Consider the following 25,947-nt stretch of genomic DNA (forward strand, 5'->3'; position numbering starts at 1 on the left):
GGCCTGCCACACTTTCTCTTATTTCAATATGCTGTTTCATTAGTATAGTCGATGGGAGGGGGGAATAGTCAATGGGAGGGGGGAATAGTGAGATTGTGGAATGTATTGTTTTCATTCTTTACTAGAAGCCAAGGTCATCCTTTGTCTCTGCACCAGTACACCTGACCGGAAGCAGCTGGGTGTAGATGCCAGCGTGGAAGAAGAAGATTGGACCATGTGATGGATTGTGGGTGTGGGGACAAGATCATGAACTTTTAACTGGGTGGAATTCTGATGTCATTTCCAGTATTGGGATTCCATAGTACAATGCCAACATGTCTGTCTTATTAAATTGGAACTTTAAGGATAGTTTTGCCTTGGTCTCTGATTTAATTCTACATGATACTTGGAACGCTGACAGATGTTTCGCTCATTTGACCCATGGACATCCTTGGGACGATGAGTGAAGACGACAATATTTGGAGCAGATGAAGCGTGCCTGGGCTTCATGGAAATATGTGAAGATGTGCACAAAAAAACACTTTGATTCTCTGGATACTGGAATGTGTTATATTCTCGGGTTTCTTACATAGGTGCAGGAGCAGAGAGTTCAAACAAACGGAATTAAATCAGCCTACTATGGCGACATGGGAGAGAACAAAATGGACAGCCAAGAGGGAAACAAGCTAAAATTGCAAAGAGGAATGATGCAAATGCATGCACACCTCACCAAGGGAGCCGTTCTAGAAATGAAGGGGGTTTTTTTTGCTCGCAACGATGCAGCCTGTATCTCCCCACGTTTTTTAGCTCTGACATCCACCTGACTCCTTGACGTACTGAGCGATAGAGTGTGATGATTTTTTCCTTCTCCTTCATGGTTTTAATCATGGAGGGAATCCCCTGTACCCTTTAGTGCATAAAGTCATGCAAAATAAAATAAAAAACCACACCGCCACCCTGCGCAAGAAAACTCAAGCCGCTTCGTTTGGGCAGGAACGAGGAGAACTGCATCGCCCAACTGTGTGAGATGGTGGAGAAAGATGTGCACGAACACCAGCATGCAGAATGGCCATTCTGGTGGCGAAGGGATGGGTGTGGTGGCTTGCTTCTTCTTTTTTTGCTTTTTTTTTTTTTGAGGGGAGGAAGCTTCGGGCACGTCTCGTCAGATATACAAAGTTTTAAGTTTACAGGACAAGAAAAAGCCAGCCCAGATCTCCACCCTCCCACGCCCCACCCCAACCACCAACCCCTGTAGAGAAGATTAAATTGGCTTGCTTGAAGCAGTCCATATTGAGTCGGAAATCCCGTCCCCCGTGGAGGACAGAGGCATAGAGCCACTGGGAGTGAAAGGGTCGGTGTCGGTGTCCGTTTCCCCCTCAGCCAAATAACGTTTCTCCTTCATCCAACTGGTTCCGCCATTTGGGCCGAACAGGAAATCATCTCGGTCTTGAGAGATGCTGAACCCGCTCGGGGAGCGTTCGAGTTCCTCGTGGTTGACCGAGAGCAAAGACAAGGGGGTGTCGCTGTCTCTCTGCCTCTGCCTTGAGGAGAATCTGTCCGAATGGGGGCTCCAGAGCTCCCTCGGCGGCGACTGGAAGGAAACCTGAGGGTCCATGAAAGTCACTATTGGCAGGACGGTGGGCCTTTCTGAGTAGGCTGTGGAGAAGGGCATGGCTTGCCATCGGCCTGAGTTCTGGTCACTGAAGGGCAGTGAAAGGGGGTTGTGACCACAGTCCTGGCTCGAGTACCCGAAAGGAGGGACTTTGTTCACAGGGACGTGGTGGAAGGTTGGAGACAGCTCATGGATGGAAGGCTTGGAGTACTTGTAAATGATGGATTTCAATTCAGAAAAGCGGTTGTCCTCAGCCAAGGAGGTGGCTTCTTTCAAAGGACACGCGTCGGTGACTTGGACCTGCAGCTGGCCCAGATGCTGCTTGTGCATGTCTACTAAAAAATCCAGCTTCTTCCCCATGTCGTAGACCTAAAAGACAGCAGCCATCAGAACTCAGCTGGAATAAACAATTGGTTATCTCGACTAGGAGCAAAACTATCCCCCAACTGAAAATTGGCCTCGGTCAAAGATCATCACGAAGATCAAAGGTCATCACAAACAAATGCAGCAACAGCAAAACACTTTAACAGATTAACAGAGTTGGAAGGTACCTTATAGGTCATCTAGTCCAACCCCCTGCTCAAGCAGGAGATCCGACACCATTTCTGACCAATGGCCTTCCAATCTCTTCTTGAACGCTTCCAGTGATGAAGCTCCCACAACTTCCAAAGGTAACTTCTGTTCCATGGGTTGATGGTTCTCACTGTCAGAAAAATCCTCCTTATTTCTAGGTTGAATCTCTCCTTAGTCAGTTTCCATCCATTATTCCTTGCCTGGCCTTCAGGTGTTTAGATGTTAGGTGTTTATATCTGTTATGAAGGAGATGCTGAGATTTTGTGGGTAGAGAAGGTGTTGAGACTTTGAAAATGAGATGTTCGGTTTTTTGAAAATGAGACAAAATTTTAGATGTTTTAGCCTTTGGAAAAAATGCACAGCAACTAGGATGATTAAAGGCCTGAAGACTAAAACATATTGTTAGGAATATAATCTAACGGTTGGGTTGGCAATATATAAATCATCTAACAATGCTATACCTGTTTCTTTAAATCATACTGTAAAGTGTGATTGGTTGCTGTTTTTCCTCAATCAGCCATAAGAGGGAGCCAGAATGACTGTTAGCTCTCTGTTTATTAGATGCTGGGCTGATCTGATCTGAGTGTTTTTGGAAGCTGAAAGTGCCGTGAGCTATTGTAAGTTTTGCAACTGTTAGCAAACCTTGATTACTGGACTGATTATATGTTACTGGACTATGTTATTTGGATTATCCCTTTACTGAAAGACATTGATGACTGACTGTCTTATCCGTGTATGACTTGGACTGTTTGATGGACTCCGATATCTCTATTTCCACAAAAGTAAAAGCCTATTTAAACTGCAGTGTCTCTGTATATTGGTTTGTGTGTTCTCCAACACAACTCTCACAACGCTTCTCTGATCACACTCACTCTCCCAACGGGGAGCTTACCTAACACATATGAACAATGGTTGCAGGAACTGGGTACGGCCAGTCTAGAGAAAAGAAGGACTAGGGGTGACATGATAGCAGGATTTCAATATCTGACGGGCTGCCACAAGGAGGAGGGCGTCAACTTATTTTGCAAAGCACCAGAAGGCAGGACAAGAAACAATGGATGGAAACTAAGCAAGGAGCGAAGCAACCTAGAACTAAGGAGAAACTTCCTAACAGTGAGAACAATCAACCAGTGGAACAGGAGTTGCCTTCAGAAGTTGTGGGTCCTTCATCACTGGAGGCTTTTTAGAGGACACTGGACGACCATTTGTCTGAAATGGTATAGGGGAGGGATGGTGAACCTTCTCAGCACCAAGTGCCCAAACACATGCATGTGCACTGCAGCACTGGAAACCTGAAGACCAGCTGGTTGCTGTGCATGCATGTGCCAGAAGACCAGGTGGCATGCTCGCACTGACCACATGCTCTTTGGGGTTTTTGGCAGCCCGGCGCATGCGAAGACTAGCTGGACAGTGCGTACACATGTGCTGGAAATCAGAAGAGCAGTGACAGGGCATGTGCCCGCAGAGATGGCTCTATGTCCCACCTCTGGCACCCATGCCATCGGTTTGCCATCACAGATATAAGGTCTCCTGCTTGAGCAGGGGGCTGGACTAGAAGACCTCCAAGGTCCCTTCCAGCTCTGTTCTGAATCTGAATTTGAGAAAAACATGGAGCCAAACTGCTGAGCGTTTCATACCTGTCTTTCAACTCTGACAAATTTGCCCATCATGCTTTGGTCTTCCGCATCATCTGCAGATGCTTTACTTATGAATGGCTCGTTCCTAAAAGGAAATAAGGTTCCATTTTACACAGAGGTAAACCAAAAGAAAACCATTTAAATTCTTCCTACAAATATTTCTAGTTCACAGTGCATTTACACAAAAGTGACAAGGTATTTTTGATTTTTAGATATAAGAATGTACATTTAAGAATGTACATAATGAATACTATTATAAGTGTTAATATTATGTTTGTTACATTATAGGACAAGTTTATAGTGAGAGGAATATATAGTCAAAGTTGCTTCTTTCTTTAGGGCGGGTTCCATTGCCATAAGTATTAAATTATATTGTTAGGAATATAATTCTAACGGTTGGGTTGGCAATATATAAATCATATAACAATGTTGTACCTGTTTCTTTAAATCATACTGTAAAATGTGATTGGTTGCTGTTTTCCTCAATCGGCCATAAGAGGGAGCCAGAATGACTGTTAGCTCTCTGTTTGTTAGATGCTGGGCTGATCTGGAAGTGCCGTGAGCTATTGTAAGTTTTGCAACTTCTAGCAAACTTTGAGTGCCGGACTGTTTGTATGATTATGGACTATGTTATTTGGATTATCCCTTAACTGAAAGATGTTGATGACTGACTGTCTTATCCGTGTATGACTTGGATTGTTTGATGGACTCTGAGACCTCTATTTCCACGAAAGTAGAAGCCTATTTAAACTGCAGTGTTTCTGTATGCTGGTTTGTGTGTTCTCCAATACAACTCTCACAACGCTTCGCTGAACGTAGTTGCTCTCCCAACGGGGAGCTTACCTAACATAAGGCAAAGCAGAAGGGAGAATTATAAAAGCTAAGAAGGAAAGCCGATATAGAAAGCTGTAAAACTATTGTATATTGTTATGTATGTTCTGTGTTGTTTTGTCTTTTGTGTTTGTCTTTTCCTTTGCTGTGTCTTTCCTATTGTTTTTAAAGATTAATAAAAATTATTTTTAAAAAAAGAATATACATTTTTCAGTTTTAACTGCATTAAACATATCTATGGTCCACACTACGTTGGAGCCAGAGGTGAGATTCCCTTACCTTCCCTAACAGTCAGTGGTGGGATTCACATTTTTTTTTACTACCAGTTCTGTGGGCATGGCTTGGTGGGTGTGGCTTGGTGGGCGTGGCAGGGGAAAGGATACTGTAAAATCCCCATTCCCTCCTGATCAGCTGGGACTCAGGAGGCAGAGAATAGATGGGGCGGGGCCAGCCAGAGATAGTATTTACTGGTTCTCCGAACTACTCAAAATTTCCACTACCGGTTCTCCAGAACTGGTCAAAACTTGCTGAATACCACCTTTGCTACTGGTTCGCAAATGTGAGGGTACATGCGCTTGCTTCACTCACGTGCCCCTCACCTGCACATGCACACCGCCTTCTGCGCATGCGCAGTGCTTGCCCATTACGGCGGGGTGGCTGGGGGGAGCTTCCCGCAGCTGCTGCTACCCATTTGCTCAAACCGGTGAGAACTGGCTGAAGACCACATCTGGCTGGCGCTTAATGGAAAATGATGGAAATGTGGCTTTCACTGAGGGGCGACCTTCCCCCCCCACACACACAAAAATGTCACCTTGGAGACTGCTGCGAAGGGTAGGAGAAGGTGCCCCCTTTCTGTGATCTCCTGTGTCTGGGAGTAGATGGAGGCCCAGGTGCAAAAACCATATCTATTCTGAAAAGAGATGGAAACAGAACATAAGGGCTGCTAGATATAGTCGTATTATATACTGTAATCACTCGGGGGGGGGGGTGGCAACTTTAAGGCTTGTGGACTTGAACTCCCCAGAATTCCCCAGCCAACATTAGGACTACCTGCAATAGGCCTCTTGGTCAAATAATGATAGAATAACAAATGGAAGGGACCTTGGTGGTCTTCTAGTCCAACCCCCTACACAAGCAGGACAAGTGGCTGTCTGTGGACATCTTAAGAGATGAAGACTTAGAGCAGGGTTGTCAAACTCATGGCCCGCGGAGCAAATGCATCACATGCTGGCCCTGCCCCCACCCCATTTAGTGAAGGGGGGGAAGTCCTGATATGTCATGTGACACCACCATGACGACACAAGTTTGACACCCCTGTCTTAGAGCATATGGAGGCACAAGTTTCAAGAAAGGTGTTTTACAAGAAAGAAATTGCCATTAGCAAAAATGTCCCTTCCTTCCTTCCTGCCTTTACCTATCTCCTTTCTCTTACCCCTCTTTCCCATCTATCTCCTCCTTCTTTCCTTCTTTCCTTTCTTTCCTTTTTTTCTTTCTTTTTTTCTTTCTTCATTCCTTCCTCCGTCCGTCCGTCTGTCTATATCTATCTGTCTGTCTGTCTGTCTGTCTGTCTGTCTGTCTGTCTGTCTATCTATCTATCTATCTATCTATCTATCTATCTATCTATCTATCTATCTAATCTAATCTAATCTAATCTAATCTACCTGTCTGTCTGTCCGTCTGTCTGTCTATCTATCTAGCTATCTATCTATCTGTCCGTCTGTCTACCCGTCTGTCTAACTCTCTGTCTGTCTGTCTGTCTGTATCTCTCTACCTACCTACCTACCTACCTACCTACCTACCTACCTACCTACATCTATCTATCTATCTATCTATCTATCTATCTATCTATCTAATCTCTCTCTCTCTCTCTCTCTCTCTCTATCTATCTATCTATCTATCTATCTATCTATCCGTCTATCTGTCTCTGTCTGTCTGTCTGTCTGTCTGTCTCTCTCTCTCTCTCTCTATCTCTCTATCTATCTCTCTATCTATCTATCTATCTATCTATCTATTCGTCTGTCTGTCTGTCTATATCTATCTATCTATCTGTGTCTGTCTGTCTGTCTGTCTGTGTCTGTCTGTCTATCTATCTATCTATCTATCTATCTATCTATCTATCTATCTATCTATCTATCTATCTATCCTGCCTTGACTTCACTGGGCAAGTGAATAGAAAGATAATAATGCAACACATAATCATCTATTATGTGGCTGAATCACTGGACCTTATAAGTCTCGTCTCTATAGAACTCTTAACTTGATTCCTGCATTAACCCATCTCTGGGTCTGCATAACACCCTGAATGGTAAACCAAGTGACCCATTTAGATGTACATAAAATACTAAACTACACACTCAAATACACAAAACCTACATAGACTAAAACTAAGGTTTCTAATTCATATGATTGAATATGTTAGGTGAACACAATGCACAACCTTGCCTGAGATAAACATTCAGACTCTTAATGGAGTCTGTTGCACAGCCATCAATTTCTTACAAGAGTGACACCCTTTGAGTATGAGTGCTTGCAGTGACAATGCCATCACCTGACACGGGCCAAACTCTCAATCTTTCCCTCCCAATATCATCTCCACGATTAGTCTACGAACGGGGCCATGCCCTCTTACCTTGCTTGAAGGTATTTGATTCTGGAAAGCATGTCCAGATGTCCAGCTGAATATTGTTCTATCACATCCTTTACGTCGTAAGGCCTCAAAGTCTCCTTAAATCTCTTCTTATAGAGGCGGAACTGTAGAATCCTGGTCCAAGGAGAAACAGCAGAAAAAGGGGTTCCTAAGGCAAGACTAGAACTCACCGTCTCCTGGTGATTGGCTCAAAGTCACCCAGCCAGCTTTCATGCCCAAGGCAGAACTAGAACTCACAGTCTCCTGGTGATTAGCTCAAAGTCACCCAGCCAACTTTCATGCCTAAGACGGGACTAGAACTCATAGCTTCCTGGTAATTGGCTCAAAGTCATCCAGCCAACTTTCATACCTAACACAAGACTAGAACTCACAGTCTCCTGGTGATTGGCTCAAAGTCACCCAGCCAACTTTCATGCCTATCACGAGACTAGAACTCACAGTCTCCTGGTGGTTGGCTCAAAGTCACCCAGCCGGCTTTCATGCCAAAAGGCGGGACTAAATTTTGCACAGTTGCCTCAATCGGATGGATGACATTTCATGCTTCATGACCTCTGCACCCTTAGGCAAATCACTGCATGGCTGTCCCAAGTTGATTAATGTGGTTCTGTTTCTCTAAGAAATCTCGGTTCTTAGCTGCATTTCCATGTGGTGGTCCTCAACTTACAACCATTCCTTTAGTGAACATTCAAAGTTCGCTAAACAGCACTGAAAAAAATGACTCATACGGTCCTTGCACTTATGACTGTCGCAGCCATTCCGGCAGTCACACAATCACAATTCAGGCACTTGGCAACTGGACAACATTTGGTGGAAAGCCAAGTTTGCTTAACCACTGCAATCAGGGTTGGTTCACTGACCAGCCATGGCGAAAAAGATGGTAAAATTGGGCTCGACTCACTTAACAACTGCCTGTTTTGACCCAGCTCCCCAACCACGACAAACCCTCTGAAGTTAACTGAGAGATTCCTTTATTGGGAGCGCCAGCAGCTCTGGCAAAAAGTTCCTCTCTCAACACGGGCTAACAAGTCCATCCGGCCAGAAGATGAATAATTGTCTGCCACATCTATTCATCTCCACCCCCTGCCTTTTATCCCCAGGGCTAGGGTGGGGCTTTGCTAGCAGCGATGGCTTTTCCGTCCCAAGGACCGTCCCATGGATTTCCACTGTTCTCCTCTCCTCTGCCTTCTGGGTATCCATGCGTCAGGCACCGGACCCGGCTGTTCCTCCTCTTCCTCATCAGCCACCTCCAGACCTTAGGGCTGTTGACTCTCCATCTGAGGGCTCTCTCTCTCTTTCTTTCTCTCTCTCTCTCTCTCTCTCTCTCTCCCTCCCTCCCTCTCCCTCTCTCCCAGCTCCACTCCCTCTTCCCCCTCGGAGATCTCAGGTTGCCTTGATATTGACTCTGACTCCAATGCCTCCTCCTCATCTGATTCGGCTGCTGGAGAGGCCGGCGGGTGACCGGCCACAACACTGCCTCGTTTAAAATGGAAAATCTGGTCCCAATTATAGTCGTCACCTGAGGACGACTGTATAGTGTTGATATAGGTATTTCAGTCAACTATTATAATATTACTCAGAATGTATGTTATATAATCAACTGGGCAAGATCTCTTTTAATTCCTACATATTTTAATCTTGCATTTTATATTTTAAATGTTATGTTATGTCATATAGCATGCTTTATTTTAACCATGGTGCTTTTGACATGAATAAATAATCAACTATTATAACATATTATATTATTATAGGGATGCGGTGGCTCAGTGGCTAAGACACTGAGCTTGTCGATCAGAAAGGTCGGCAGTTTGACGGTTCGAATCCCTAGCGCCGCGTAACGGCGTGAGCTCCCGTTACTTGTCCCAGCTTCTGCCAACCTAGCAGTTCAAAAGCACATAAAAAATACAAGTAGAAAAATAGGAACCACCTTTGGTGGGAAGGTAACAATGTTCTGTGAACCTTCGGCACTGAGTCATGCCGGCCACATGACCACAAAGACATCTTCGGTCAGCGCTGGCTCTTCGGCTTTGAAATGGAGATGAGTCCCCGCCCCCTAGAGTCGGGAACGACTAGCACATATGTACAAGGGGAACCTTTACCTTATTATAATATTCACTGGTAGTTTATTAAAAACATCCAAAGGATAATCATAAAAACCATGTGAAATAATAAAAAACCAGTCACTTGTAAAAGTAACCACTGATGTGAAATACTTATCAAGTATTAAGACTTCTCTCAGAGGAAAAACTAATATTACTAAGAACAGCAGCCTTACTAATATTAAATGAAAGTGTAATTAATAAGCAATAAGAGAGATTTTTTTAAAAAACCCAAAGATTTCCTATTAATAGTTAACAGGTCAGTAAGAAATGATTCAATCAAGCAATAAGACTATGGGAATCTAGCTAAAATTTTTATTACAATTAATTCACATTGTTGTTTTGACTGGTAAATCTAATTGATCAGAAATGTTTACCAACTGCCGAATTGATCTAAAATCATCTGATTTGATGCATGGAATATATCTGATTCAATGAGGTGGTTTTGATTAAATCCTCTTCAAGTCAAACCTTCAAAACAAGCTTAATGTAGCCTTCTTTAAATAGTTTGTTACAGGCCACCGAGAATAAATGGGATTTAATTTAATGGAAACACATCAAGTCTAGCCCAGGTCTTGATAGTTCCATTTATAATGGGTAATTACAGTTAAAAATCCTTCCCTTTACACTTTCCAAATTAGCTACTCTTAGCAGGAAGCAGGTAAGGAGGACATCAGCAGATCGAGTCACTTTAGCCATTTAAAGTAAATTCTAATTATTTAAAGCAATTAAATTAGCAGTTGAAGTCACAAAAGCGGTGAATGGCATTTTGAACTTCAATTAGTTCAAGCTTGAAATCCCCCCCCAAAAAAGATGATTTTAGTTTAAAACACACTTTTAACCTTGCTGGAAGCATTTAGATCACGGGGGTCAAACTTGCAGTGTCACATTGGTGTCACGTGACCAATGGCGGCATTTATTCCCTTGGCGGAGCTGGGGTGGGCGTGGCCTGTCCGTGACATATACTGCCTATGGGCTGCCAGTTTGACAATCCTGATTTAGATTATATTCCAAGTCATTTGACGTAATTGTGTTATGGTACAAGCAGGGTTTGGAGGCTGATATAGATTACTTTAAGATCTGTTATTATTTATAACAATATATAAAAACTAATACTATTATATCTAGTATCTATTACCTTTCTGGTTGAAAGATAATTATCTATTATCTTTCAACCAGGATAGATCATTGTAAATAAATCTATAAATATAAATCTATTATCTAATCTTTGAACCAGATGTTCAGGCTGGGTTTGGCATTTTTTGCCTACCTATTGAGTCCTTACCAAGGATCTGGGCTAGGCAAAACTGGATGTTTAACGGTGTTGCAGATATTATCCCCGGATGGAAGCTATTCCAAGTAAGGTTGCCTTCTGCAATTGACTGATGGCGAATGTGTCAATGCCTCTGGTGTTCAAGAGGTGCTTCCATTGTTTTGGGATTGCACCCAAGGCCCCTATGACTATGGGTACCACCCTCGCTTGCCTTTGCCAGTTGTTCTATTTCTATTTGTAGGTCTTCATATTTTGTTACGTTCTCCAATTCTTTCTCTTCTGTGCTGCTGTCTCTAGGCACTGCCACAATCACTATCCAGACTTTTTTTTTGTCTTTCTTATCGACAACTGTTAAATCTGGGGTGTTATGTGGTGGGTGCTTGTGTTGTTGTTGTTGCTATGGTTCATTGCACAGTCAGCCAAATGTTTAGACTGCATTTGGAAATACTACTGTAGTCTCTGTTGACCTGGGCAATGACCAATCCAATATGGATTTCTTTAAATTACCACATTTTTCATGGGAGAGACACTCTTCATCTCGCTCCTTTGATGAGACTTGTCCAGTATCGTTAAACCTCTGGCATAGCTCTCATCTTCCTCAGAGCACATAAGACAAACAACCACATCAGAGGTGGGTTCCTATCAGTTCGCACCTATTCGGTAGAACCGGTTAGTCAAATCTACCGAACTGGTTAGAAGAGGTTCCACCAGTGGACCCAGAGACCAGGCCACACCTACAGAAGAGGTTCCAAAAATTTTTGAAACCCACCACTGACACAGAGAGAGAGAGAGAGAGAGACGGAGACAGACAGACAGACAGACAGACAGACTGACTGACTGACTGACTGACACAGAGAGAGAGAGAGAGAGAGAGAAAGGAAGGAAGGAAGAAATAAATAAAGAAAAAAGAAAGAAAAAGAGTGAGAGAGAGATGAAAGAAAAAAAGAAAAAAGGGACAGAGAGACAAAAGGAAGAAAGGAGAGAGAGAGAGAGAGAAAGAGAGAGAAAGAGAGAGAAAGAAAACACATTGCCGGCAAGCCACTCCCACCAGGTCACATGGCCAGCAAGCCATTCCCACAAAGGAGGCCACACCCACAGAGTAGGTTCTAAAAAAATTTGAAACCACCACTGAACCACATCAAGGTAATGCTTCCTTGGTGGATTATTATTAATTAGTTTTATATGCCACCCATCTCGCTGTCCAGTGACTCAAATGCATTTTGGCCCACTAAAAAGTAAAAAAAAAAAGAATTGAGTTTGATTCTAGGGGATGGTGCTCACCTCCTGTCCTAGCCAAGGGAGCCAGCATTGTCCAAAGACATTTCCATGGTCATGTAGCCAGTGTGAGTGTACACGGAGGGGCACAGAACTGTTACCTTCCCACCAAAGTGGTACCTATTTATCCACTTGCATTTGCATGCTTTCAAACTGCTAGGTGGGCAGGAGCTGCGGCAACGGATGGGATGGGAGCTCATCCCATCGCATGGTCGTTGGGTCTCAAATTGCCAACCTTACAGTTGACAAGCCCAACGTCCTAACCACTAGGTCAACGCACCCCCACTTGCTCACGACGTACTCCATAACACTCCCTTTGTGGTGTTTGACCTTCCATAAAGAAAGAATCAAATGTTGCTGGATTTTCAGTGATGTACTCTCTATCCACTTTTGCACTCTCAGCCCAACTATGGGGAAGATGAGAACTAAAGACCAAACACATCTGGAAAGCTGCAGATTGGCAAAACTGCCTTGATTGCAACTGCTTGAAATGTACGTGATTGACATTGCTGAACTATTTTTTTTTCAAAATTGTAAACAGATTTTTAAATACACGCATAGGCAATGCAGTTGTGGTGGCCCACCAGAGGAGGTGTGGTTTTGCATGCTGCCTGCATCCTGTGGTTGGGACTTCGCTTGTTGCATGGAGCAATTGCTGGCATACCATGGATCAAGGGTGGTCCATGGACTAGCAGCTGGAAACCCCAGACCTACACAGCTCAAAGACTTTTATCAATAGAGGTAGTCCTTGATTTATGACAGTTCATTTAAATGTGGGTGCTTAATTGACAGCTCCAGTTGGATTGGCAGTATTATGGCTTGTCAGCGGCCAGTGGAGCTGGCAGCAGAGTCGGAGAGTGAGGAGGTTGGGGAGGAACATGGGCCAGTCCTGGAGTCTGGGGAAGGCTCGGACGAGGGCTCTGCATCGGAGGCAGAGACCGGGCCGAGGCCGTCTGGCAGTGATCAGGTGCCTACGGAGCTAGACAGCAGTGAGGCAGAGGAACAGCTGGAGCCTGTTCCCAGTGTGCACATGTGCAGAGCGGCCAGAAGAAAAGAACAGCTCAGAAATCAGGGTCGACTTGGGAGTAAAGCCACAGGTGGACGGTGAATGTCCCCTCCCATAGGAAACGAAAGAGGAGCTAAAGAGGAGTGGGCTTTTGCAGGAAACTATTTGTTCGTTCGTTCGTTCGTTCATTTCAGGAGTGTGAAGATCTGTCCATGAATCTCAGAGACTCTGTGCCAAGTCTTTCCTTGCACTACACTGTGTTTGCTAAATATTTACATGACACCTTTCCAAGCTAGATAAGGTCTGTGGTCATAAATTCACCTTTAAAAGACTGTTCACCAGGCCTTTGCTGAATGTGAGTGAGAGCAATTCACATTCATTTAATAAAAGAGATTTTGCCAGGACCAGGGATCTGCTTCGTACTTTTTGGGGAAGCCTAGGTCAACACAGCAGTATTGGCAAGCAGCTCAATATTTACCTAACAGCTCGGATGATAATCTTCAGTGTAGGGATGAGGTCTTCCATGAGAAGCTCATTGCTGTATCCCCTGTCTTCTGCCAGGGGGTCCCCTGTCCCAGCATCTAAAATAAGGACCAGATGGATACAGATAAGATAATCCAGATGCAAAAGAGATTAGGACAATGGGAATTAGCTCATACAATATCCAAACAATTTATTCAGGCTGGAATCATTTAAAATCATGGATCCTGAACATTCTCCAGTTCAAATACCCAGTACAGGTAGTCCTCAACTTATAACAGTTTATTCAGTGACCGTTTGAAGTTATAACAGTACTAGGAAAAGTGGTTTATGACCACTTTTCACATTTATGACCGTCGTAGCATCCCCAGGGTCACATGATTTACATTTAGATGCTTGACAACTGGTTCACATTTATGACGGTTGCCGTTTCCCAGGGTTAGTGATCCCCTTTTGCGACCGAAAACCAGTTTCGCTTAACAACTGTGTGACTAATTTAACAACTGCAGCGATTCATTTAACAGAGAGTCGTAAAAGGGGGCAAAACTCACTTAACAAATTCCCACTTAGCAACATAAATTTCGGGGTCAATTGTGGTTGTAAGGCAAGGTAGAAAAAAATTAATGTGTTAGATTCAGTGTGCCAAACTATTCTGGGTACCATCATTTCCTTTACATAGAAAAGAAGTTAGTACACTAGAACCTCTGGTCCAGTGGTGAAATTCATTTTTTTTACTACTGGTTTTTGGGTGTGGCCTGGTGGGCATGGTGTGGCTTGGTGGGTGTGGCTTGGTGGGCATGACAGGGGAAGGATACTTCAAAATCTGCATTAGCACGCCACTCCAGGGGAAGGATACTGCAAAATCTCCAATCCAACCCCACTCCAGGGGAAGGATACTGCAAAATCTCCAATCCAATCCCACTCCAGGGGAAGGATACTGTAAAATCTCCAATCCAACCCCACTCCAACTTATGTCCAACTCTGACCTCCAATTTCCGGGGGGAAAAATCATCCTAAGGTATTTTTTCCCCACCTAGTTGCCAGGGTGCTTGAAAGTTTCTTTTTCTGGTGTGTGGGAACTATTTTTATTGTTGAAGAAAGCAGAAGGTACCATTTTTGATTCTGTATGTTTCTCCAATACTTTTGTTTACTTTTTTCAAAAATTCCCTTCTCTAGATAATTAAAGCAGCTGCCACATTTTTTCAGAATCAGGCAGCTGCTTTATAAGGTGCCCTTGGCTGTCTCTCTTCCTTCTCTTCTGTCACTGTGCAGAGACAGCCAGGAACAGATTTACAGTTCAACTACGGGAACCTGGAAACTGGAGCTCATGATGCAAAGAGATTCAAAGGTAAGTGCTTTGATCATTTTGTACATTTGCATGTAAGAGCTTTCTACTCTTGAGACTTCAAGAGTCTCGTTCTCAACAAATCTTCCAGTTCAAAGCACTTATCTTTGAGAAACAAAGGGGGCTGCGGGCTAGAAGAAAAGATCAACGCCCTTGTAGTAGGATAGAAGATAGGATAGGATAGGATAGGACGGGATGGGATGGGATGGTACGGGGCAGGGCAGGGCAGGGCAGGGCAGGGCAGAGCAGGACAGGATAGAACAGGACAGGACAGGACAGGATAGAACAGGACAGGACAGGACAGGATAGGACCGGGCAGAGCAGGACAGGACAGGACAGGACAGGATAGGACAGGACAGGATAGGACAGGATAGGACCGGGCAGAGCAGGACAGGACAGGACAGGATAGAACAGGACAGGACAGGATAGAACAGGGCAGGGCAGGGCAGGGCAGGATAGAACAGGATAGGACAGGACAGGATAGAATAAGATAGGACAGGACAGGACAGGACAGGATACGATAATACTGACTTGCAACCAGTCTGTGTTTATGACGGCTGCAGTGTCCCAGGAATGCCATTTGCAAGCTTCCCAGGCAACTTCCTACAAGCACAGTCCATGGGGAATGCAGAGTTCGCTTAACATCTGTGTGGTTCATTTAACGGTGGCTATGATTTGCTTAGCAACTATGGCAGAAAAGGTCACTAAATGGGCATGCCTCACTTAACAACCGCTTTGTTAGCAATAGAAATTCTGGTCCGAAATGTGGTTGTAAGTGCAGTCGTCCATTTCAATTCAGCTCAGAAGAAAAGTCAGCAAAATAAAGCAGATTAATTAAGTATGCAGGGATTCTAGGCTGATCTCTCTTTTGACTCCGCCTCCTCAGGTTCTGCCACCTGCTCCTGCAACTACACTCTAAGAAAGTTTACATATACAGAGAGGGGGGGGAGGGAGGGAAGGAAGGAAGATGGGGAGGGACGAAGGAGGGAGAGAGAGAGAGAAAAAGAGAAAGAAAGAAAGAAAGAAAAAAGAAAAAAGAAAAAAGAAAGAAAGAAAGAAAGAAAGAAAGAAAGAAAGAAAGAAAGAAAGGAGGGAGGGAGGGACAAAGGATGGAGAGAGAAAGAAAGAATGAAAGATAGGATGCAGGGAGGAATAAAGGAGGGAGAGAGAGAGAGAAAGAAAAAAGAAAGAAAAAAAAGAAAAGAAAGGCGGGACAAAGGAGGAAAGAGAGAAAGAAAAAGAGAGCAAAAAAAGAGAAAGAAAAAGAAAGAAAGAAAGAAAGAAAGAAAGAAAGAAAGGAGGGGGGAGAAAGGATGGAGAGAGAAAGAAAGAATGAAACATAGGATGCAGGAGGATCGAAGGAGGGAGAGAGAGAGAGAAAGAAAAAAAATAAAGAAAAAAAGAAAGAAAAAAAGAAAGGTGGGACAAAGGAGGGAGAGAGAGAAGAAAAAAGAGAGAGAAAAAGAGAAAAGAAAGAAAAAAGAAGGAAAGAGAAAGAAAGAAAGAAAGAAATAAAGAAGAAGAAAGAAAGAAAGGAGGGAGGGATGAGGATAGAGAGAGAAAGAAAGAACTAAAGACAGGATGGAGGGAGGGATGAAGGAGGGAGGGAGAGAGAAGAAAAAGAAAGAAAAAAGAAAGGCGGGACAAAGGAGGGAGAGGGGAAAGAAAGAGAAAGAAAGAGAAAGAGAGAGAGAGAGAGAGAGAGAGAGAAAGAAAGAAAGAAAGAAAGAAAGAAAGAAAGAAAGAAAGAAAGAAAGAAAGTTTACCTTCTGAGCTTTGCCAGAATGCATAAGCTTTCATTCGGAAGGCTGTTCGCAATCGATCTCGGTTAATCAGCACAACGTTCTTGGACTCTTTGGAAGGACTTTCTTCAATTGCTTCTACATTCAGAGGAGTAAACAGCTTCCCTTTAGGATTGCTACCACGAACCCGATCCAAGAGACCCAGCTTCTGGCTAAAAAAGATAAGAAAAAGGATCAACTTTTCCCCCCCACATCCAGGTGGTGTGAACGTCAGGTGGGTAACAACAGCCAGGGAGGTTCTTCTTTGCGCCATTAAATTGGCCACTGAAATCTGATGGGGAAAAAAATGACTCTGTGTGTGTGTGTGTTTGTATGCGCGCATACACACACACACAATTATTTTTCCTGTTCTTTTTCTTTAAAAATGGGGGGGGGGGGGGCGGTTAAGCAGGGGTCCATGCATTCTAGTTTTGTCTTAGGCATAAAAATCAGCTGGGTGACTTTGAACCAGTGATGGGATTCAAATTATTTAACAATCGGTTCTCTGCCTTAATGATTTCTTCCAACAACCAGTTCACCAAACTGCTCGGAAAGTTAACAACCGGTTCTCCCGAAGTGGTGCGAACTGGCTGAATCCCACCACTGCTTTGAACCAATCACCAGAAGACCTGAGTTTGAGTGCTGCCTTAGGCCCAAAAGCCAGCTCGGTGACTTCAGCTCAGTCCCTTTCTGGCAGGCCAACTGGCTTCACAGGGTTGTGGTTATGGGAAAAATAGGAGGAGGAAGAAGAAGGAGTATTAGGTATGATTGCCACCTGACATTGATGGGGGCCCAAAGTCACCCACAGCTGGCTTTCATGCCTAATGTGGGACTGGAACTCACAGTCTCCTGGGAATTGGCCCAAAGTCACCCAGCTGGCTTTCAGGCTTAAAGTGGGACTAGAATTCACCATCTCCTGGTTCCTAGGCAGGCACTTTAACCACTAGACCAGTGTTTCTCAACCTTGGCAACTTGAAGATGTCTGGACTTCAAGTCCCAGAATTCCCCAGCCGGCTGGGGAATTCTGGGACTTGAAGTCCAGAAATCTTCAAGTTGCCAAGGTTGAGAAACACTGCACTAGACCACTAACTGGCTCTCTTATATTCCTCTTTCTTCTTGCCAAATATTAGTTTAGGTTTCATCTTTTTCAAAATAAGAATTTGATGTGAGGTGGGAAAGGAATAATTTTATTCCCCATAAGTTTAGCCTAAGACTGTCTACCGTTGACCTCACCCCATTCCTAAGAGGTCTGTAAGGGGCGTGCATAAGTGCACCAGCGTGCCTACCCTCCTTTTATTCGTACCCATTCACTGCGTTCCTACTGATGTTTATACTTATGCCTGTGATCTTTTACATGCTTGACAAACTAAATAATAAATCAATAAAATAAAGTCTACTTTTGAGGCACCGTGATAATCAGCAATTTCAGCATCCAGATCTTGGTAATGTTAAGGAAGACATTTCGGTTTGCGTTATAATTTAGAGAACCCGCCTTCCCCTGATCGCTATGCTAAAATACCTCCTGTTTCTTCTCTCTGGCCCTTCAGACCAGTGGTAAGTTCCTACTGGTTCAGACCGGTTCGGCCAAACCGATAATGGTTTGGCAGCCTGCGTCACTGGAAGTGGCAGCACCCCCGAACCGGTTCTCCGGGTGGCGCCATAATTGCCGCCATCTCGTTTTTGCTTCTGCGCATGCACAGAACAATTTTTATTGCACTGTGCTCGTATGCGGAGCGCATCAAGCACATATGCGCGCCCCCATGAGTAGTGCCTGCCGGAACCCATACCTGCTTCAGACCAAAGAGGAGAAAGGATATGTACATTTCTCTCCTCCCCACCCATTTCTTCCGACAACAACTTGGTGATTTCTCAGATCTTGAAATGAGAACTCGGCTGTTCCGATTTGCTAAATTCCCCAAGCAAAGGATAAAAAAGGCCTCATCTGAGGCCTACAGTGGGAGGAAGATGCTCCCTCAACTGAGCAAAGCTCTCATATCTTTCTCTTTTTATCTTCATAGACACAGTTTCTGCCAGATCCTTCTGTCAGGCCTGCAATTATATTCCTTTTAGAATTTTGGCCTGCCACACTTTCTCTTATTTCATTATGCTGTTTCATTAGTATAGTTGATGGGAGGGGGGAATAGACAGGAGTAGGATTGTGGAATGTATTGTTTTCATTCTTGTCTAGAAGCCAAGGTCATCTTTTATCTCCGCACTTTTACACCTGACCGGAAGCAGCATGGAAGAAGAAGATTGGACCATGTGATGGATTGTGGGTGTGGGGACAAGATCATGAACTTTTAACTGGGTGGAATTGTGATGTAATTTCCAGAATTGGGATTAACACAGATGTGCTAAGATGTCTGCTTTATTAAATTGGAACTTTAAGGATCGTTTTGCCTTGGACTTTGATTTAATTCTACATGATACTTGGAATGCTGACATCTTCACCTTTCTCTCCCCTTTACCTTTCCTTCATGCCACTATCTTCCTATTTCTTACAAAGTCTACAGACTTTAGACAGTCTACATACTACAAACAGTCCTCGACTTACGACCACAATTCAGCCCAATATTTCTGTTGCTAAACAAGACCATTGTTAAGTGAATTTTTGCCCAAAGTTCCTTGCCACCGTTGTTAAGTGAATCCCTGCAGTTGTCAAGTTACTTAACATGGTTGTTAAGTGAATCTGGCTTCCCTATTGACTTTGCTTATCAGAAGATCTCAAAAGGGAATCACATGACCCCAGGACCCTGCAACCGTCATAAATATGAGCCAGTTGCCAGGCGTCGGGATTTTGATTGTGCGACCAAGGAGATGCTGCAATTCTTGTAAATGAGAAAAAACAGTCATAATGTTGTGGCCCGCCAGCCGCCAGCAGAGCTGGCGGCAGACTCAGACAGTAAGGAGGTTGGGGAGGAATCTGGGCCAGTCCTGGAGTCTGGGGAAGGCTCTGATGAGGGCTCTGTGTCAGAGGCAGAGAGGGGGCCAGGGCCGTCTGACAGTTATCAGCTGCCTTCAGAGTCATACATCAGTGGGGCAGAAGAACAGCAGGAGCCTGTTCCCAGTGTACGCATGCCAGAGCTGCCAGGAGAAGGGAACAGCTAAGGAACAAGAGCCGATTCGGGAGTAAAGGCACCAATAGATGGTGAATGGCCCCTCCCATAGGGAATAAAGAGGAGCAAAAGGGGAGTGGAGTTTGCAGGAGACAATTAGTTCAATTCATTAGGGTGAAGATCTGTTCCTGACTTCTTGCCAAGTAATTGCTACTACAGCATGGCATTTTGAAGATATCGAACTGGCAGCTATCCAAGCCTGACAAAGATCTGTAGTTGTGAAATCTCATGAAAGACTGTTTGCCGGGACTTTGCTGGAGAGGAATTTACTTTAAACTAAATAAAAGAGATTTTATCGGGACAAGAATTCTGCTTCATGATCTTGTGAGCCCTCGGTCAGAACACATAAGTCCATTTTTTCAGTGTCGAATGGTCACTGAGCAAATGGTTGTACGTCAAGGACTGACTGTATTGTGTTCTACCGATACATTTGCCTTAAAATTTGTAAATGCTGTCCCCCAACCTCCATAACTCATCTGAAGGAAGCCACCTTAGAAAAGCATGCTCTACTGAAAGGAACACCAAGATCCGAAGTACATACCTGGTTCCATCCACTTGCTCTTTCCTTTGGGAAGATGGAAACAGAGAGAAAAAAGTGAGAACAAAACAGTGGGGGGGGGGGGGGGGAAATTAGCGTTATTGGTTTTGACACCTGGCAGCTACATTTGATATCATAGTTAACCCAGTTACAGGATTAAAAATGAGATACATTTCAATGGTATGTTCCAGTTTGTATTAATCCAATGGTTTTACTTTGCACAATAGGCTGAGATACAATAAGCGAAATGAGGTTAAAACTAACCAAGCTGTTACAAAATACCAATGCTACATGGTTTCATTAAGCCTGTTGTGCAAAGTCTGCCAATAAGGATTCTACTCAGACATTTTTTTTCCCTACTCTTTTCTGGAAACTTAAACCCACAATTGAGCCCAATATTTATGTTGCTAAGTGAGAAATTTGCTAAGTGAGTTTTGTCCCACTTTACAGATTTCCTTGCCACTGTTGTTAAGTGAATCATTTCAGTTTTTATGGTTCTTCAATCATATAAACCCATAGCAATAGCAATAGCAGTTAGACTTATATACCGCTTCATGGGGCTTTCAGCCCTCTCTAAGCGGTTTATAGAGTCGGCATATTGTCCCCACAATCTGGGTCCTCATTTTACCCACCTCGGAAGGATGGAAGGCTGAGTCAACCCTGAGCCGGTGAGATTTGAACCGCCGAACTGCAGAACTAGCAGTCAGCTGAAGTGGCTGCAGTACTGCACTCTAACCACTGCGCCACCTCGGCTCTATAATCCTGCCACCATGGGGTTTGGGCTACATGAGGATCTTCCCAAAGGTGTTTTTTTTTTCAAGAGGCAGTTGGATGCTCTGGTTTTTCTTTGAAGATGTTTCGCTTCTCATCTGAGAAGCTTCTTCAGCTCTGACTGGATGGTGGGGAATTGAAGTTGTTATACTCCTTGCAGAGAGCTGGTCATTTGCCTTCTTTTCATAAACTTCATAAATTCACAAATGCATGACACAACATAGGAGAACAAACACATCAGGACAAGATTCAGCAGTCCATCTGCATTTAAAAGACAAAGTCCACTCTTTTGAAGACAACCAAGTCCACATTTTGGACAGAGAGGACAGTTGGTTTGAAAGAGGAGCCAAAGAGGCCCTCTATGTCAAAGTTGAACAGCCCTTTCTCAACAGATGGGAGGGATACGACATCATCTCTCTCCAGTCTACAACACGGTCCTTTCAACAGTTCCAAGAAGGCTCCACACTAAATTCACACAACCACCAGGTGACCCTAATGACTCAGATAAACCTCCAGATGGCCTCAATGACTCTCTAAAAGAATGCAAATGACCAGTTGTCTGCAAGAAGTACAAATCCTTCCACTCCCCATCATCCTGTCAGAGCTGAAGAAGCTTTTTGGATGAGAAATGAAATGTCTTCCAAGAAAAACCAGAAAGTCCAGTTGCCTCTTGAAAAAGCACCTTTGGGACAACCATGACCTGGATGACTGAGAAACTCCATAGACATACGGATCTTAATACAAAGAACTTGTTCCCTGTTAAGAATACAAAATATCTTCCAAATTGAGGTTCCTTCCTAGATCTGAACTCCCATAACCCTCAGGTAGCAAGAAGGCCCCGAAGGAGGGATCTTCAGGTGATAACAACATTCTTCCCCTACTTTTCCATTACAAAGCTGGTCCTTTCACATGTTCTCCTCCCCAGCTTGGCTTAGACAATCCTTCAAAAGAGCTTAAGTTGAGACACTGATCCAAAAATGTCCCAATGTACAGAACTTACCTGAAATATGGGAATGATACCACAGTCTCGTAAAATCTCCAGGTGGCAACGAGATCTATCCTATTAGGATTAGTAGCGTAGTACCTCCACGCAGCCTAGAGAACACAAGAGAAGCATGAGAAATGGGGTCCTTCTATGCGTATGTCTAATAAACAAATGTTATGGGGGAAATTTAATCGATTATCTAAGTATTGAGTATTAATCAACCAAATAGATTGAGCAATGCAAGGGACAAAATCTGGACTGTGACTGATTCTTCATTTCCTGCACTTGAAGGTTGTTACAATCGCCCTTTTCCCGGCCAGCAAAGCAAAATGAAACTTCCAAACCCAATTAAACCCATTTTTTAAAAAAAAAGAGTCCTTGGGAGAAGGGTGGCATATAAATCTAATAAACCTAAACCTAAACTTCAGACCACATGGGTGAAAAGTAGGGCAGATATATGATGCAATATATCTGCTGAGTCCAAAGCCTCTTCTGAACTTGGAGCTCAAGTACTATCAACAGATAAGAGGAAGTGTAGGAGTAGGGGAGAGGCAAGGGAAGAAGAAAGGGGAAGGAGAGGAGGAAGGAAGTAGAGAAAGGAGAGAGGAAATAAAGGGGAAAAAAGGTGGTGTTAAAACAGGCAGATGGGACGGTAAATAAAGCAACTCAAACTGTATATTATAACCTTTTAAATGGAATAACAAACGTATAAGAATAACAAATGTAAAGAAGAAGAATAACTATGTGAATGTATACCTATAATTGTATATAAGAGAATAAACTGTATATTATAACCTTTTAAATGGAATAACAAACGTATAAGAATGACAAATGTAAAGAAGAAGAATAACTATGTGAATGTATACCTATAATTGTATATAAGAGAATAAAAAATTAAAAAAACTTTTTTAAAAAAAAGTACTATCAACAGATAAGATCCCACTCGGAAGGTGGCTTAGCATCAGGGCTGGGAGCCTCCCGGTTTAAAAACCGATTCGCTGCCGGCACATGCGCAGTTTAGAGAAGCCTTCCGGATTACCGCTTGGGAAGGAAAACAGCTGAAGCGCAGCAATCCAACTCTGCCGCGCGACTCAACTGAGAAGATAAAGGTTGACAAAGCTTAAGACTTTAGGCTAATAACTCGCTTCACTCCACCTCTGCCTGCTCTCCTCCTACACCAGGAGTCTCCATACTGTTCTGAGCTAGGCTTTTCCAAAAAGCACAAAGCAGAGTCCTGGTCCCAACAAAATCCCTTTTATTAACCGACTGTGAATTCCTCTCATTCCCATTCAGCAAGGCCTGGCAAACAGTCTTTCAAAGGAGTAATTATGACCACAGACCTTATCTATCTTGGAAAGCTGCCCTGTGAATATTGTCCAAATGAGGTGCTGTGCAAGGAAAGACTTGGCACAGAGTCTCTGAGAGTCACAGACAGATTTTCACTCCTGAAATGAATCTAACAAACGAAGGAATTGTTCCTTGCAAAAGTCCATTCCCTTTTCCCTCCTCTTTTATTTCCTATGGGAGGGGCCAATCACCTTTTCACCTGTGACTTTAGTCCCAAGTCTATCCTGGTTTCTGAGTGTTCTTTTCCTCTGGCAGCTCTGTGCATGCGCACACTGGGAACAGGCTCCAGCTGTTCCTCTGCCTCACTGCTGTCTAGCTCCGTAGGCACCTGATCACGGACAGACCCCCTCAGCCCCATCTCTGCCTCTGAGGCAGAGCCCTCGTCCAAGCCTTCCCCAGCCTTCAGGACTGGCCCATGCCCCCCCCCCCCAAACCTCCCCTGCTGGCCGCTGGTGGGCCACAACAAATATTTGGCAACTTTTAAGACTTTAAGCCAGCTGAGGAATTCTGGGAGTTGAAGTCCCCTAGTCTTAAAGCTGTCAAGTTTGGAAGCCCCTACCCTACATTATGGCTTTCAAAGGCATGGTCATTATGTATGGGTTCTGTTCGGAATATAATCTAATGGTTGGGTTGGCAATATATAAATCAGGTAACAATGCTATACCTGTTTCTTTAAATCATACTGCAAAATATGATTGGTTGCTGTTTCCTCATTCGTCCATAAGAGGGAGCCAGAATGACTTTTAGCTCTCTGTTCCTTAGATGCTGGGCTGATCTGATCTAAGTGCCGTGAGCTATTGTAAGTTTTGCAACTGTTAGCAAAACTGGACTGTTTGTATGATTATGGACTATGTTATTTGGATTATCCCTTAACTGAAAGACATCGATGACTGACTGTCTTATCCGTGTATGACTTGGACTGTTTGATGGACTCTGATACCTCTATTTCCACGAAAGTAAAGCCTATTTAAACTGCAGTGTCTCTGTATGCTGGTTTGTGTGTTTTCCAACACAACTCTCACAACACTTCGCTGAACGTACTTGCTCTCCCAACGGGGAGCTTACCTAACAGGTTCTAATCATGTGTTACAGAAAAGCAGGACGCACAAACCTGTATGAGCTCAGCTGCCGGTTTCCTTCTTTTTTCAAAGTGCTTTTGGCGATGTTGTTCCTGGACTTTTAGGGCCAGTCCTGAACCCAAAATGCCCTGTAAGGCAAGATGAACAAATCAAAGCTTGAAATATTTCTTCGTGAAAAGCATAGGATGGGGGCGGGAGGGGGGGGAATCTCTTCCTCCAAGTGACCCCATAACAAAGAGTCAGAATTTGTTCTTTCTCCTATTTTTTTTCCCAGGACAGCAGAAGCTGAACGAGGTCCAATGAAGCCTGGAGAAAGTGAGATATGAGACTTTGAATGCTCATAAAAATTATAGCGAGAAGAATATAAGCCATGTGGGACACTTGATCGCCTTCTGCTGTTGTTGGTACTTCCATAGTCAAGAATGCCAATTTCTTCCCTTTGTACTGCCTTCCCTTTCCTTGGGACTCACCCAGGGGTCGGCAACCTTAAACAGTCAAAGAGCCACAAAGGTCCTAAACGGAAGCCCCCCCACTCAATTCTGGAGCCGACCAGAAGTCCGGTTCCCACATCATAGAGTTTCTTCCTAGCACGGAGTTCTTTTTCCTCTACCTGTCCTAACCGAAAGTCCTATCAATTGCGGAGCCGACCGGCAACAGGGAGCCGCAGCAGAGGGATGAAAGAGCCACATGCGGCTCCAGAGCCGCAGATTGCTGATCCCCTGGACTAACCAGTATCCCTTGGATTCAATATTCCAAATATGCCTCCTACTCACCAAGTTTGGGTGATATTTAACACGCCACCATTATTTTCCTGTGTTAGGATTTCTAGTTCCTCCTGTTTATTACCCATATTCTGTCTAACGATATACAGGTTATACTTACATTATGATTGTAATGGAGCTTGCTTATTACAGTTGTACGTTATAATGGTGGTAAAACAATTTTATGGGGGGGAGGGGTTTGCAGCAGTCATAATGCAAACATGATGGTTGTAAGTGCAAAAGCCATGGTTCATTATAGGTAGTCCTTCAATTTACAACCACAACTGAGGCACAAATTTCGGTTGCTAAACAAGACAGTTGTTAAGTGAGTTTTCAACCATTTCACAACCTTTCTTGCCACAATTGTTCAGGTGAATTGCTGCACTTGTTAAGTTTATCTCTTATGTGTCCTTCAGGGTGATGGGAAGAATTTCCTTTTAACAATTATTTCCCGAAAGCAAATTTCACTGGCGTTCTCGTTAATACACATGGCATTCTTGAATGGTGTCTGTGTGGCCGCAGGACGTGGTTTTCGTTCACTGTTTCATCGCACAATCTCACCAGCAGTCGGCAGTTTCCATGACCTCCCATTAAATCTCACAGGATGATGCTCAGTAAAACCCCCATCTTCACTGAATAGAATAGAGCTGGAAGGGACCTTGAAGGTCTTCTAGTCCAGCCCCCTGCTCAAGCAGGAGACCCTATACCAGTGTTGGCAAACCTTTTGGGCACCAAGTGCTGAAACGGGAGCGTGTAAGCAGGGGAGGGCTGGAAACCAGAAGAGGAGTTCCCTGGAGTGCACGTGTGGGAGTGTG

At 43.9% G+C, this 25,947-nt stretch overlaps 1 protein-coding gene across 1 annotated transcript in view; it reads right to left on the reverse strand.

Moving 5' to 3' along the window:
• Window positions 1–535: 535 nt before the first annotated feature.
• LOC116511978 (potassium voltage-gated channel subfamily KQT member 3-like) overlaps window positions 536–25,947 on the reverse strand; it is a 175,301-nt gene continuing 149,889 nt past the window's right edge. The window contains exons 7-15 of the mRNA XM_032222249.1: window positions 24,404–24,499; window positions 21,961–22,055; window positions 20,193–20,216; window positions 16,521–16,708; window positions 13,408–13,510; window positions 7,262–7,393; window positions 5,444–5,542; window positions 3,802–3,886; window positions 536–1,960 (exon numbers count right to left, since the gene is read on the reverse strand). Of these exons, the coding sequence (XP_032078140.1) occupies window positions 1,241–1,960; window positions 3,802–3,886; window positions 5,444–5,542; window positions 7,262–7,393; window positions 13,408–13,510; window positions 16,521–16,708; window positions 20,193–20,216; window positions 21,961–22,055; window positions 24,404–24,499 (1,542 nt within the window). The 3' untranslated portion in view covers window positions 536–1,240. The remainder of the gene's footprint in view (window positions 1,961–3,801; window positions 3,887–5,443; window positions 5,543–7,261; window positions 7,394–13,407; window positions 13,511–16,520; window positions 16,709–20,192; window positions 20,217–21,960; window positions 22,056–24,403; window positions 24,500–25,947) is intronic.

Source organism: Thamnophis elegans, chromosome 8, assembly GCF_009769535.1.
Source record: "Thamnophis elegans isolate rThaEle1 chromosome 8, rThaEle1.pri, whole genome shotgun sequence".
Taxonomy (NCBI): Eukaryota; Metazoa; Chordata; class Lepidosauria; order Squamata; family Colubridae; genus Thamnophis; species Thamnophis elegans.